The sequence below is a fragment of the Plectrocnemia conspersa genome, unplaced genomic scaffold (assembly GCF_051122295.1).
Source record: "Plectrocnemia conspersa isolate PC_06_02 unplaced genomic scaffold, ASM5112229v1 ptg000005l, whole genome shotgun sequence".
NCBI lineage: Eukaryota > Metazoa > Arthropoda > Insecta > Trichoptera > Polycentropodidae > Plectrocnemia > Plectrocnemia conspersa.
In genome coordinates, this window is record NW_028277169.1 from 33724960 (window position 1) to 33740006 (window position 15047).

The 15047-nt window shown below is 34.4% G+C and overlaps 2 protein-coding genes across 3 annotated transcripts; one reads left to right on the top strand and one right to left on the bottom strand.

The window, feature by feature from the left end:
• LOC148235478 (uncharacterized) lies at window positions 1-8319 on the top strand. 2 transcript variants are annotated; one of them, XM_088185356.1, is made up of 5 exons: window positions 1-182; window positions 2120-2324; window positions 2618-2776; window positions 2850-5081; window positions 5156-8319. In XM_088185356.1, exons 2-5 carry the CDS (start codon window positions 2144-2146, stop codon window positions 5278-5280), a joined length of 2697 nt encoding a protein of 898 aa, XP_088041482.1. In that variant the 5' UTR covers window positions 1-182; window positions 2120-2143; the 3' UTR covers window positions 5281-8319. The 2 variants fall into 2 exon arrangements, with proteins under 2 accessions (XP_088041482.1, XP_088041483.1); XM_088185357.1 differs by lacking the exon at window positions 1-182 and adding an exon at window positions 399-1885.
• Window positions 8320-12526: 4207 nt separating this feature from the next.
• Window positions 12527-13454, bottom strand: LOC148235479 (small ribosomal subunit protein uS8A). Its single transcript, XM_088185358.1, has 3 exons — window positions 13394-13454; window positions 12759-13059; window positions 12527-12683 (listed from the first exon to the last, which is right to left on the bottom strand). The coding sequence occupies exons 2-3, from the start codon at window positions 13055-13057 to the stop codon at window positions 12590-12592; spliced, it is 393 nt and encodes a 130-aa protein (XP_088041484.1). The 5' UTR covers window positions 13058-13059; window positions 13394-13454; the 3' UTR covers window positions 12527-12589.
• Window positions 13455-15047: the final 1593 nt, after the last annotated feature.

Consider the following 15047-nt stretch of genomic DNA (forward strand, 5'->3'; position numbering starts at 1 on the left):
ATGGCCGCAATGTCGACCGTTTTGGCCGCAGTGAGTGCGAGCGTCCCCGTGACGTCACGCATCGACCGCAGATATGGCAACGCTTCGGGGGCGAAGCCTCACGTTCTGACGGTCCTCCCCGAGCGTCCCCGCGCCCCGATAGACCCGCTCATCCGACGCACTTCCCGAAATAAACAAAATTGGTGAGTAGCGTAACCCGCAGGAGCTCTGCTGCAACACCGGCAACATCTGATCGACAACACCTGATACTGTCAGTCGAAAGCCGACAAAGTGTCATACGTGAGACTATCTAGGATCTGATCCTGCGTATAGACGCTTCGGATCGTTCGGTCGTTGCGCCGCTGCCGAAAACATCGATCCGGAACTTATTAGCATAAGCAACAAAAAAATGCCCCTTCAGTACCTCTTCGGACGAAGCGCGTGTTTTCTCTATCGTTCATCGTCTGTGTTATTTTGAATAAAATCAAGATACGCGTCGTGATTGTTTATGTTTATTGTTTATATTATGCAATTATAACTTATTTAATAATATACTCGAGGTATTTATAAATGCAGCACCTGTTGTTTTTCTGTTAGTTATTCGCCTATCGACTATAAATAAATTTTCAGTGTCCATTGTTATTTTGCACACAACGTAATATGACTCAAAAGCTGAATTTGTATTTTTCTCGCTTGACCTTGAACTTTCAATTAATGCATGTATACAATAAATACGAATATACATTGTAGTTTATTTGATTTTTTAGAATCACCAGGACGTCCTCCTCGTTTCTAAAATAATAAAACTTGTCAGTCTCAGTTGGAATTCCTTTTTTGTTTTTTCGTTTGCATCCCCTTACTTTTAAGCACAATTGTTCTTTACTTTATATTGACATCTAATATTCGCTTCGCTAAAATTAACTAGTGGAGCTCTTCGTTTCTCACGCTGCCTTTGACCGAACGTATTCAAATATCTTTTTAGAGCTTATTTTTACATAAACTATATTAGGTAGTTATAAATTAGGACAATTTAAATGAGCAAAATATAAACGAGTTGCTTGTGCATTACTGTTGAACAGATTATGTGCGAGCAAATAACTGCAATGAATCTTTTTCCCAAGATTAATGCACAAACAATTCATTTTATGGAACAAAGTATTTATTTAAATGCACATATCTCTCAAAATAATTCAATGTTAAATAGCACTCATTATAAATTAATATCAATGTGCATCATTTTTAACCCATTAGGCATTCTCAATGAAGATGAACATTTATTTATTTTTATGTACTCAAATAACATTTGGTCTAGTTACGAAAAACACTACCTTAGCGCTACTATCTACTTTGCTCAATGCACGAAATAAGCAAAACAATTCATGAATGAAGCAATGGGCTTGCACTTTTCATGAATTCGGCAAATTGTTGTCCATTTCTTGCAATAAGCTATTTAACCGATTTGGTGTAACATACACTAAAAGACATTGAACACGTGGGATCTTGATTACATTTCAATTTGAGCGACTTTAATTCCCAGATCATATTGCCTTCACCATGAAAATAATAAGACTACTTGCGAGATTAACGTTTCTCTTGTGATCAATTTTATGTCATGTCTAGCAAATGATCCACAACACATATATTTGATTAAATTTTAACATATTATTTTATGAATGAGGGGGTTTGACTTATCATCAAAATAAAAATATTGCAAAACATTTCATGGCCGTAGACAACACTATCAGGCAACTCATGTTTTAAACATGTTTATCGACGTGTTTGTATAATATCGGTTCACTCAACGGTCGACTGTGTAACTTGTAACGTTATTTTCGGAATTTAATCTTCTCACCTGATTATTATTTTCCGGTACAACGTTTGAACTCAACGGATTTTCACAATTCCAGTGAGTGACAAAATAACACATTCAAATAAAATGAATGAAATCCACTATTAATGCACATATAAATAAACTTGACATTGAATTGTAATTTTCAACTTGACCTTTATGATGTTTAGCCGCCTGATCAGTTAAAGGGTTTCCTGTGTCTAATTTGATTAAATTGCAAAGCGATGGCAGTCGGCGTTGCACGCTGTTTGTTGTCAAACATGTCATTGATTTGTTGTTCGATTTGAACAGATTTGATTCATCGATGGTCGCAACATGGGTCGCCGAGTCGGTGATGTTGATGCGATGCAATGTTCGGAGCCTCCGAAGAAACGCAACAGGACCGTGTCCGAGAGTCTCAATTTGAAGAACGACATTGAGATTGATCAGTCTTTGCCGCCGGGAGAAATTCTGACAGACGTGACTCAAAAACAATGGCGAATAGGGAAACCTATCGGTGAGTATCATTATTAATTTTGTTGAAGAGAAGTAGTATTGCCATTGTATTATGCGGTGATATGATTGTTAACGTTTGAAGAAATTATGTGATGTTTTTGACTAAAAGACTTTGTAATAATGCAAATAAATAATAAACAGACTGATAATAAGATAAAAATATTTTTACTGATAAGCAATTGTGACTTTCGATATAGTCGATTCATTGTACTCATTTTTCTCCAGGTCGCTGGATGATCTCCAGTCTCCCTTATACTTATATAATGACCCTCATTTTATATTGTATTTTTCCAGGATGTGGCAGTTTTGGAGAGATTTATTTAGCTTCCGATGATGTATCAAAGGAAGCAAATAGACAAAATTCCCGATATGTGATTAAAGTAGAGCCTCATTCAAACGGTCCTCTGTTCGTCGAAATCCATTGTCTCATCAGAAGTGCACGTCGTTCCAAAAGTAAGCTTTATTTAATACTCATCTTCTATATTGTATTAATATATTAGAACATAATTCATTATTCAATTTTCAGTTATAAAATGGCAGAAGGAGAAGAAGTTGAACGCCTTAGGAATGCCTCATTACATAGCCAACGGTTCACACGTGAGCCAAGAGACGCGTTATCGTTTTCTAGTCCTTCCAAGGTACGATTGTGATATCGAAAAAATCATAAACTCCTCAACAAATCGACGATTGGACTCAAAGAACGTTCTCGTGCTGGCCACTCAGATAATAAACGTCTTGGAATATTTACACTCTCAAGGATACGCTCACTCGGACATTAAGAGCTCCAATCTGATGGTCGGATTCGACGGGGAATCTTTTAAAGAAAAGAAGATCAAGTGTTACGAAACTTCCATGAAAAGAGGAATGCCTAAAAATAAATCCAAGACAAAATGCGCCAGTTATTATTACGACGAAGATTACGTCTTGCACAATTACTTATCCAGCACTTCCAACACTGATTACGAATCGGATGAAAACGCCAACATTCAAAAACCGACGAATTTGAAAAATTTGAAGCGGACCAAACAAAAAAACATAGGAATGAAGCGGTTGTTTAATTTGCGTAAATTAAAATCTGACGTCAATTACGAAGACATTAGCAGTATTTGCTCTTACGACTCTTATCAAGATTTGATCGATAACAATAAGAATTACGCTAATTATAATGGCCAAGAAGATGAAGGTGTGGAAGAAGTGGATCATTTCAAAGAATCCATTGAGTCGCAATCTTCAGGTCAAGTTTATTTGTTAGATTTCGGTTTGGCTTCTAAATTTTTAAACGCCGACGGTTCACATAAAGAATATACGATGGATCAGAGAAAAGCGCACAATGGAACTTTGGAGTATAGCTCTAGAGATTCTCATATTGGAGCTCATTCGAGACGATCTGATCTAGAAAATTTAGGTTATAACATCGTCGATTGGATGACTGGAGGATTGCCGTGGAAATCTGCAGAAATGCTATTAGATCCGAATCTGGTTCATGCCGTGAAGAAGAATTATGTGAACGATGTTAAGAGTTTCATGGAAATATGCTTCAAGTCTCAGATGTATCCTAAATTTATAGAAAATTATTTCTTGTATCTTAAAACGTTAGAGTTCGATCAAAAACCTGATTATATATATTGCAAAGAACTATTCATCAATGAGTTTCTCGATCGAAGATACGGATCTGAAGTCGATATGGTTTTAGATTTCAGCGATAATCCTAATAGTTCACCGAGAAAAAATAAACATCCTTCTAAAAATACTCCGCCAGATTTTTTAAAAAGGAACGCTATCGTTAAAGTATTCGGAAGGGAGAATTCGCATAAGAATTATATAAACGATCTTAAGTTGGAGCTGATCAGAGAGAGTCTCTCAAACGACGGAATTAGAAAACCGTGCGCTTCAAGAAACTTCTTTATTTCGGACGCCGATCTATTTGCAAAGTTGCGTCAGACTTTATTATTGAGTCACGAAACGCCAAGTAAGAAGTTTTCTCCTAAAAATTTACGTTCTAAGAAGATAATAAAGAAGAGGAAAGGCGGACGGAATATGAAGAGCAGTATAGGTAAATTTGGCAAGTTTCTCGGATCTGACAAGCAATATACTTGGGCTGAAATCTTAGCCGGTAATCCGGAGAGGATCATCAGAAAAGACAAGGATAAGAATAATCAATCCGCTGATAGTATGACCGAAAACGGTAAGATTAAAAGACCGAGGAGTAGAAAAGTATCGAATGCTTCCGAATCTAGTAGTTCTACTGAGAAATGCGTCGTGGATGGAAGCGCTTCGTTGAATTTGTTAAAGCCTGATTTCCTCAAAGGTCTCAATCCCACTTATGCGATGATGGAAGTGGTGGAGAATTATAAACGTAAGATGAACGGTTTGCCTTTATTGAAGCCTGACGAATGCGAAAGCCAGAATATTGAAGGATACACGCCGGCGATGATCAGAGTGATCAGTAACATGGAGAAAAGATTAAAGCAAGAGCAGCTTGAAGAGAAGAATATGAAGAAGATTTCTACTGAAAAATTGCCTTTCGGGAGAGTTGTAAGAAGTTGTAGAACTTCAAAAGAGAAGGTAGAGAAGACTCCGGTTAAAGTGAGTAAGAGTAAAGCGACTGTAAAGAAGACTCCGGTCAAGTCTAAGAAAGTGGTGTTTGTTGAAGATAATAAAGAACAGCCTAAAATAAAAGTAAAGGCTAAGGCTGCGATTAAAGCAGTTCAACCAAGCAATAGAGGGAGAACTAAAAAGTCTGATAGTAGTGATAATTGTAAGTCATATTCTGATAGTTTTTTGATACAAAAATAAATAAATAAATAATAACTGTTTGAATAATTATTTCAGTAAAAGTGGATAAACAGCTGAATGTGAGGATTTTGAGGATGCGGAAGTCAATCGTCTCGTCTATATCTACTGAGATAGCGCAACCGACTTTAAGGACCACCCGGAGTAGAGGAGTACGCATTTAAATGATGAACAACTATTCGGAGTAGATTATGCATTTAATAATTATTATGGCTGTATTTATGTGTATGTAATATATACATTCAATCGCTTGCCCTTTAAATAATTACTTTTAAAACGTTCTTATGTATATTTATATAGGAAATTGACGACGATTTGCTGTTGAATTTATATAGCTTGATAAATTAAAAGAAAAACACCCTATTGGGATTTGAGTATTGAATTTATAAGTAATTATAATATTGAAAATATACGCGGAAAATGTGAAGTAGAGTTATTCCGACAATCATTTTTTTACAGCTGGTTAATCCTGTATCATTAAAACGACAATATAACACGATTGTGTTTATGTACTCTGAACGGAATGCTGAGTCAGTATTATCTCTTTCATACTAAGAAGATAAATTTTGAGTTGCTCTTAAAAACAGTGTTGAATTAACTTGTTTTGCAAGATAAAGAAGGGATGCTTCCAAACATCTATTAATGCATAAAAGTAAGTGCAAAAAACTATTTAAAATTATGCAATTCTTCACATTTTGAAGAATATTTATATTGTCTTTATCATTTTTTTTTAAATATCAAAATAAAAATACTATATCATATTTAGCTATATTTTATGAAATCATGTTACTGACTATGCATACCAGATTTTCAATATAAAAATTAATGTTTATAGGATTTTCTGGTTGTTCTAGAAGACTTTAATTTATTTTAATAAATTATACATTGTGTATTTTTTATATCAAATAAAAAAAATCATAGATAAATATAAATTAAATAATTGTTGGATTTTATCAATAATTGTATTGTTATAATTTTGAATTTATTTTATCGTTCATAGAATGAATGGCTGTACAATATTTTTTTCGTGATGAACAAATCTTCGATATTTGTAAACAAATTAGTACCTAACGTTCATATTATAATCTTTAAAAATGTATATAAATAGGCATATTGTGGTCACTGTGTCTTGTTTGAGCGCCTATGGGTAGATCGGCAGCAATGTCAGGAATTAGATCTGTAATTTAATTTTTTTTCAGTAATGGCCCACAGAACTTTACTATGTGGTACACCAGTTTGATTAAATGCGTTGTTAATCAAGTATTATTTTCTTGTCATTTTTTAAACTTAACTATTTAATTTACTTTTGTATTTATAACTTTTTATGCTTTCTTAAACATTCCAATCCAATTTATATTTTAGAATAGTGGATCTTGGAAGTGATATGTCGTATTCTAAAATACACGAAAGCACTTCCGCAACAAAGCTTTCAACGTTGGAGCAGCGTTATTATAACAGAAATTTATAAGAAAGGGTGATAATATATAACCTTGTCTAACTCCTCTATATGCCCTTTGATTCTAATAGATTATTATTGTATTTTAGTTTCAAACTATGCATTTTAAATGCCATCTCAGTCATTATAATAATAAAGGTGTTTTTTTTTTAGAGGTGTAGAATTTTAAAATGAAATAAACATATAAAGCTTTATTGGAATAATAATATTTATTATGCCATTAGTGTTTAAATATGATTTCGTGCATATGGGCGCTGCGGCTGGTTCAAATAAAGCGCAATTTGAAAGTACAACTTTCGAGCAGCTAAGGCCATATATTAGTTTTCAAGTCGTCCATTGTCTCTGTTTATCAGCGTAGACTAGCGACTTCACATATCCCCAAAGAAAATAATCCATAGGTGTTAAATCACACGATCTTAGAGGCCAATTCACAGGTCCATTATGCGAAATTATGCATTCATCGAACGTTTCTTTCAATGAATTGATTATGGCTTGCGCTGTTGCTCTGCCTTGTTGAAACCAAAGCTCTTCCACGTGTCATTCAATTGAGGAACGAAAGTCAGTAATCATGGATCTATAACGCTCTCTTTTGAGGAAATATGGGCCAATGATTCCACCAGACTTTCTGTGGATGTAATGGCGTCTCAATAATGGCTTGTGGATTTTCTTCACTTCAAATGCGGCAATTTTGCTTGTTGACATAGTCATTCAACCAAAAATGAGCCTCGTCGCTGAACAAAATTTTGTGGTGAAAGTGCGGATAAAGAGCAATCTCGTTTTCGTCCCATTCACCGAATGTACAATGCTCAAGCGGCTTCAATTCTTTCACGAGCTGGATCTTGTAAGCTCGTAAACCAAGATCTTTCCGCAAAATCTTCCATAAAGTGGACAGACACAGCTCCAATTGCTGTGCACGATGGCGAATCGATTCATTCGTATCCTCAATACTACGCTCCACAGCAGAAACAACTTATTCTGTTCGCACTGTACGTCTCTGCGGATGCGTATTATCAATTTGAGTATGCGTGGTGTGAAAATGATTCAAGGTTCTTCGAATTACTTGCTCGTATGAACGTTTATGTCGGCCGTAAAATAAATTTATATAAGTCTATTTATAGTGAAATGGCAAACCAAACTGAACACAGATTAGCTATCACTGGAAAAAGTGTTGCCAATTCGAAAAACAAATCTCGAATAAAACACCTTTATCTTAGATACAAGCTATGCATTTTAAATGCCATCTCAGTCATTATAATAATAGTATCCCATTTCCAAAAGCATTTTGAGGGTATTCCTAATGAGTTAAAATATCTCTTGAAACACCAAAATTAGATCATTTCCTGATATTTCTGAACCATGATACCTCTTCGTAATTGTCGGTAGAAGACAGTATTTGGGACCAGATTGTTCGTTCCAAGTACTTAATTTTTAAGAGTTAAGCAATTTAGTGGTTGGTTAGGTTTACTTCAATATTATTTTTTTTTGCATCTTGTGATCGACTCTTTGGTACTTTTAGTTTTTAAGTGCATTTGTGACGACTTTGGTCGACGGACTAATCAGTTCCTTGTTAGTTCGTAAGCCGCATTAATACTGTGTATTATAATTATTATTTTTATATGTAAAAAGCCTTGTTATTACTGTTAATAATATTCTTTTTTATTTGTATAAACGGTATAATGATTCGAAGCCTTTACGCTAAGTTGTTAGAATTAATTTTTTAACTGCCATAAATTTTTCATTAAAAGAATAATGGTGTTTTAATTATGTTTACTTCCTCATTTATGCAACGTTCTACTTTAGCCATTTTTTAATGTTGAACATCTGGATTGGAATGCTACATCTTAAATATGAAAGAAATTTCTGCCAATATAGAGATTAAGTAAATTTGGATCAATTAATTACTACCGAATTTTTTTATTGTTAAAGAAAAACAAGGATAGTCTGAATTATTAATTTTTATTTCGTTCTATAATACATACTACATACTTGTTTCTGATACAGACTATTATTATGTTTACAATGAATTATTTTTAAGAAGATTGTGATTTTTGTTTGTTTTTGAGAATTTCCTAACGATTTTCGACTATCAGTACGAATTTTCTTTAGTGCTAAGTCGATGTACTCCAATAAAGTATCGACAAAAGTCAGTGTCGTGGTATGGCTAATGCAATTTGTAGTTTCTTCTTCACTCGTATCCTTATCCTTCCCTTTTTTCAAGTTGATTAACATTAGAAAGAGATAAATTTAAACCATGGATCATTTTTTATCTCGATTCGTCAGAATATATTAATCACTTAAACGCCAGCGACTCACTGGTTGATTATTTTTTTAAAAGAAGTTACATATTCTTTACAATTTTATTTATAATAATAAATAAATTTTCAATACTTTACTCTGATTTTGGAGCATTATAAATTGCTAAAAGAACACGTATTCCGTTTTCAAATAATATATTTGGAGGGCAGTTTATATATTGTCAAATAATATATTTGGAGCAACGAGGATATTTGTCGAAGCTTTTAGACGAATACCTGCGTGTCTCCAAATTTTTTTGCTGATGTGATTAGGTTCGTCCTATTAAAATAATCATCAGATCAATATCTTCTCCAACGATGATGGCGGTCTTTGTTGTTTAGATGCTGCTCTATTGTTTGTTTTTACTGTAGCTTAGTAGGCGTCAAATGCAGCAATATTTGAACCAAAATGCGTTTGCAAATAGTTTTTATTGAGAGCGATGGAGAAAGTACTATCTTCGCTCCATAGGACGTGATGCAGAAGAAGTCTACCATCGATGATGTATGTTACATTATACCGATCCAGTTCAATATTGACAGGCTCCATGTTATTATACAATTTTGCTTTTGTAGTCTTTTGCATGCCAGCATTGTAAAATAGTGATGTTAGGTATATACTTAATTCACACTAGATATTCCTTAAGATGATTGTCAAACTTTTTGTTAACGGTTATTCTCTGAAAAAGTAGCAGTTTACAACAACTTTGCAGTAATTTACCTTGACTGATCTGTTAACCGTAGAAAGCGGAAGAATTTTATATGCACACTTTAATTTTATTTCATTAGATTTTAATCGTTATTTTTACCATTGATTCAAGGGCAATATCATGTGCTCTGTGGCAGTTTATTTCGTCATTTTCCACAATTCCGGAAGCTATAGATACTATTCACTTTATATTTGGAAAAATATTGTGAAGGATGAACCACTCATCAAGTTTACTAACATCTGTAGTATCTCTTGAGTCGACATGTTGTTTCGCAAAGCCTAAAGAAATTTACAAAACTTCATTTTCTCAGTGTTTGTGACATGCATTCCATATACCCATTTACACAAAAACCCTGTCTTGCATACTTCATCCCCGAGAAACTCCTGATTTTATGGATTTTATTAGATTTTGCTCGATTGCCATATCGGTCCACTTCCAGAATTAAATTTATCAGTGCATCTTTCTGTGAAGAATCTGTTCTCAAAATTCATTTTATCCATTGTTTCTTTCAATTTAGTCATATCTTGAAGGTATAAATGTGTCGATTTGGCATGAGGAAGGGGACCACTTGCATGAAAATATGGAAGCATGTTTTTTCACCGCATTAGTTTATATAGCGTTATCCCATAAACGGATGCGCGTTTCCCGCTCTCCGCGCTACATCTCAAAAACTGTTAATCATACAAAGAAATAAATTTCAGCAAATTGTAGAAAATTTTATGTTCTACAAGTCTTGTTAACACTTTCGTGGCCGGTGATGCATATGTGGCATCATCATGGGTTGGACCATTGGCGGCCGCATGATGCGAATATGCATCATGTTTGCGCCGACCGTTCTTGGCCGGGGATCAGCATATACATCATGTTTTCGTTAAGTTAATGAATTAAATGCCACAAAAAAAAAATATAAGTTTTTTGTTAAATGTTGCAAAATCTAGGATTTGCAGTGAATATCAATGTTAAATGTTGTAAAATTTTGGATTTGCAGTGAATATCAAGCGTCTCAAATTCCCCAACTGGACCTTCTCGCACTACAACCGGATGCACTCCATAAATCTCAAAATTTATTTTTAAAAAAACATTTTTCATAAAAAAATTCCTGAACATACAAGGTTTAAAACATCTTCAATATATAATTCATGTTTATTGGTTCATTTTAAGCACAATGCAATGTTTAATGTCGAGTCCTGTAATATCTACCAGCAAAATCTTGAAAATATTGAGCTGCCATCTATGGAATGAATGTTCGTGCTATATAAAAAAAATATTGCGACATTATTTTTTCCATTGAATAGAGATCAAAGTATATTTTTGTACACACACATAGACTGTAAAATAACACCATAAATTATATAATATATTTAATTTGAAATTGTTATAACCCACCGGCAACTAAAGTTAAAGATGCTATTAAATTTATTTGTAAATATTTTATTTAAATAAAAGTAAACTGCATTTTAGATGTAAATTAATTAAGTTTTAATTTGATTTTATATGACCCATAGATTGAAAACTATTGATAAAATAATTTTCATAGATGTACAGGTCAAAACTTTAGACCCAGTTTTTAATTATTTCTCTTAATTGAAATGTTATCAACTTTTCCTTATGCAAAATTCTCATAACTGTTTCTGCATTTCATTGAAGATATAAAAATCTGGAGAAACAATATCTGAGGAATACAGTGGATTCTAGGAGTACTGTAAGATCATCTCACATCTAAGATTTGGTCGTCTTTGACGAACTGCTTCTACAAGTTGTCAAAGGTGTATAAAGTATACCTCAACTGTTTTCTTTTCAATAAGTTCTCAGTATATTACTCTTTACATACCTCACTAATCTCGTTTGACGTGCTTCTGAACACTCTGCTAAAATTTCCCAACTGAGACCTAGTACTATCGCCTACTTATTATTTAGGTGTTCATTCTGCAACATAGCCACGTCTGTATATACAGCATTTGGTGTAGATGAGCAAGTTATGTAATATATGAACTTTTTATCAACTTCTACCTCTATTAAATTGAGGTAAGTCAGACAGTAGAACCACATCTCTATCAAATCATAAGTTCCAGTGCCATTTTAAAAAACAGCCCTGGTTTTAGGTTTAATAGGTTCATCACAGGGAATACCGCCCACAAGGTAAGAAGTCCAGACACGTAAATAATAATGATATTATTAATCTCCATTTGGTTTTTATAATCAAAGAATTACTGGATGTGTATTTCTTTTAGATTGCTAGGCAAATAATTGTAGTTTATGTTCAAAGTAAGCACAGTTAAAATCTTAATTTTTTTAAAAATGGACTTTCAGTATCAGCTCAACTGTTGTGTAAACTTTCTCTGTAAAAGTCCCAGAAATGCTTAAACAATGATGCAATATTACATAGCCCAATTTTAGGACCATCGATCAGACGCTGAAGTTCTCGGCGCGTTAGTCGATTTTATGATAGTAACTCTCAGGTGTAACGTTTTCGCTAGGATTAAAAAAATTGAGTGTATTACACTGAGCACAGTCGAAATGCTTTTCTTTTGGTGTAATTTCAGTTTTGAAAAATTTCTGTAGTCGTAAAAGATCCCCTTTTCATAGCACATCACAGAAAAATAGATCATAAATAAAAGAAAGAATAAACTTGATATTCATTATAGATCAACTTTTTTTGTTTTAAAACTATTGCTACTGACACCTTCATCTTCAGCACCAATTTATTGGAACCACCATTGCACTGCACATTCACCAAAAGCATTATTTAGTTTCCGCTGCTTTACTACTATTTTTAATTCAACAGCCAAATTTGAAAGTAAATTAATAATAAAACCGAATTCTATGTCATCACAACGAAGACAGGAATATTCACTTCAAAATGATATTAACATGAGCGAGATGAAATAAAATTTTCATTGAAAAAAAAATGAAAACATACCGGATTTGGGATTAAATGCATACAAACACAAAGTGACGGTGAGCTGTTTATTGTAAGAGCGTCATGTCGTTACATTCGTATAAATTAGCTTAGCAATTAAAAGAAGAACCCTAGTATCTTTCCTCCGAGGTGTTTCCTTCTCGCTTCTTCGTGGTCCATGATACCGCCAGATGTCGTTAATACAATGAATCTGAAACGGACAATCAATTATAAACACTGCCATAATGCATTACACGGATTAGAGAATATATGAAACGATCCTCACCCAAACTGTCTGGACGGTAGAAGGTTATTGGTCCACCGTTCGATGTCTCTGATGGGGACGTCGAACCGCGGCGATATAACGCCGCATTTGTTGAGCCTTCCGGTGAGATTGACGACTATTTTGCCAGCTCGATGATCGTCGACGATTTCGAACTCGCCGATATAGCCATGCTTCATCATCACCGTCAGGAAGCGGACGATAACCTTCGAGCACGGCCGCAGCAACACTTGCCGCTTTCCGCGCTTCTCTGCGTTGTTGATTGATTTGAGCGCATCGCTCAATACGTTCATACGCACCATCTCTGCGAAAACATAACCTCAAATGTGACACTCATAAACAAATTGATTTTCGCGTAAAAGGTAAACGAAGCCCCCCGCGGCCCGAAGCGATCGACGATCTGGCGATCCAAAGAACGCATCGAACCTTATCCTACGGCTCGATCGGAAGATTCGGAGGAGAAATGCCGATTGTCAAAAGTTAGCACTACACGTCGGGCGAGCCGCTCGGCTCGGATCCTTTTCCGACGACGGAGGCGAATCCGAGGCGAAATATCGTCTCACGATGGATTTAAAGTGTCCGCCGATGTCGTCGGATTCGATCGCGGGGTCGGATGGCCGTCATAAGTGACAGATTACCTGCGATTCAGAGATTATTTATCAGCGCGACATACAGGCCGTAGGCGCCGGGATTGAAAGGAAGTGTTGGTTGCGTTGGCAGCCCTGCCTAAGCTTGACGTTATTATTTTTTTACGTGTGTTGGGCCATGGCACTTTTAATATTGACCATGTTTAATTACATTTAATGCAAATATTTTAATTTATTAAATTATTTTAATGAATTTAAAATTATAAATTTCTTAATAAAAATATAAGTTTTGTTTTAAAATTTATTAATAACAAATATTTTATTATATAACGTTAATTTCAATTTTATAATTTAATTTACAATTAAAATTTTAGGTAAAATACTTATTACTGCTTTTTAATGTAAATAATAGTGTAAAAAATGGTTGAAACTTAGGGGTTTTTGACTTATAACATATTGAAATTTACATGGAAAAAAATATAGCAAAGGTTTAAATAATCACTTAATTATATATAGATTGTGTTATCTATAACCATTAGGTTGTGTGCCTCTTAATTAAGGTGTACATGTGCATTTACGCAATGTGATATAAAAACCAAAAGTCTTGTGTAATACATGGTGATACAATTCGAGCCTTCTATGTTGGCAGCGCTGTAAATCAGACAGCTGTCAATAATCACGCATGTTTAAAGTGTCCAAGGCTAGCTTACAACAATACATTTACGAAATGTATCGCTTAACCATCGCTCAATGATTCAAAAAAATATTGTTCAATTGTTCTACAGAAATAACAATTCTGTACGAACTGTATGGTAAATTTCCTCGTCCTACTAAGCGAACAATTCGCAAAGTAATGAAAAAAATTAAGAGACTGAAAGCGTTGGAGATAGGGTAAGGCATGTGCATCAACATGGCGTCTGTTCAGCCGAGAATATTTCTGCTGTAAGTGAAAGTGTGGCCGAAGACTCAGAATTGTTAATTCGTCGGCGTTCGCAGCTTTTGGGCCTTTTATATAGCTCCATTTGGCGCATTTTACATTTAGAGTTGTACATATAGCTATATAAAATGCTGATAACACAAAAACTAAAGCCCAAACAGCGATTAATTTGCGAAGATTGGGTGTTAGAGCAGCAGTTGATGCTGATTTTTCAAAGAAAATCTTCTTTTTTAATGAGGCACGTGTCTACCTTTCTGGGTATGTTAATAAGCAAAATTACCGCTTATGAGGGCAAAGAAGATTTTCATGTGATTCACGAGAGACCATAACATGCCCAAAAAGTGACTTTTTTGGGCTCATTATGGTCAGGTGGAGCATTGGGCCTTACTTTTTAACTTCTTACTGTCCCTCAACGTGTCCCACATTAAAAACTTATTTACTAATTCTATGATATAGGTGGTAAAATATTGAAAGTGATAGTATAACAATAATTGAAGTAGTTACAGAAATAAGGTGCTTAAATTAAAAGAAAGGATGGACAATCAATACTTACCACTCGCTTTATGAAATTAATTAGGACTTTTGTAAGATAATAGTTTGACCAAGACAGTATTATTTCAATCCAGTGTTGATAGCTTTGATCAAAAATATATCATATATTTATTTATACCTTCGCTCGTCTCACTAAGAACACGTTGATTGTTTTCAACGGATTAGTCTTTTTTTTTTTAATTTGCTCTTTGCTTGCCAGTCGCAAATTGTTCAACG

Bases quoted from the DNA above. Each gene is read 5' to 3' on its own strand.
- LOC148235479 (XM_088185358.1), bottom strand. From the start codon at position 13,057: ATGGTGCGTATGAACGTATTGAGCGATGCGCTCAAATCAATCAACAAC. The intron at 12,684-12,758 runs GTGAGGATCGTT...TGTCCGTTTCAG, and splicing joins CTACCGTCCAGACAGTTTGG to ATTCATTGTATTAACGACAT.
- LOC148235478 (XM_088185356.1), top strand. From the start codon at position 2,144: ATGGGTCGCCGAGTCGGTGATGTTGATGCGATGCAATGTTCGGAGCCT. The intron at 2,777-2,849 runs GTAAGCTTTATT...TTCAATTTTCAG, and splicing joins AAGTGCACGTCGTTCCAAAA to TTATAAAATGGCAGAAGGAG. The intron at 5,082-5,155 runs GTAAGTCATATT...TAATTATTTCAG, and splicing joins GTCTGATAGTAGTGATAATT to TAAAAGTGGATAAACAGCTG.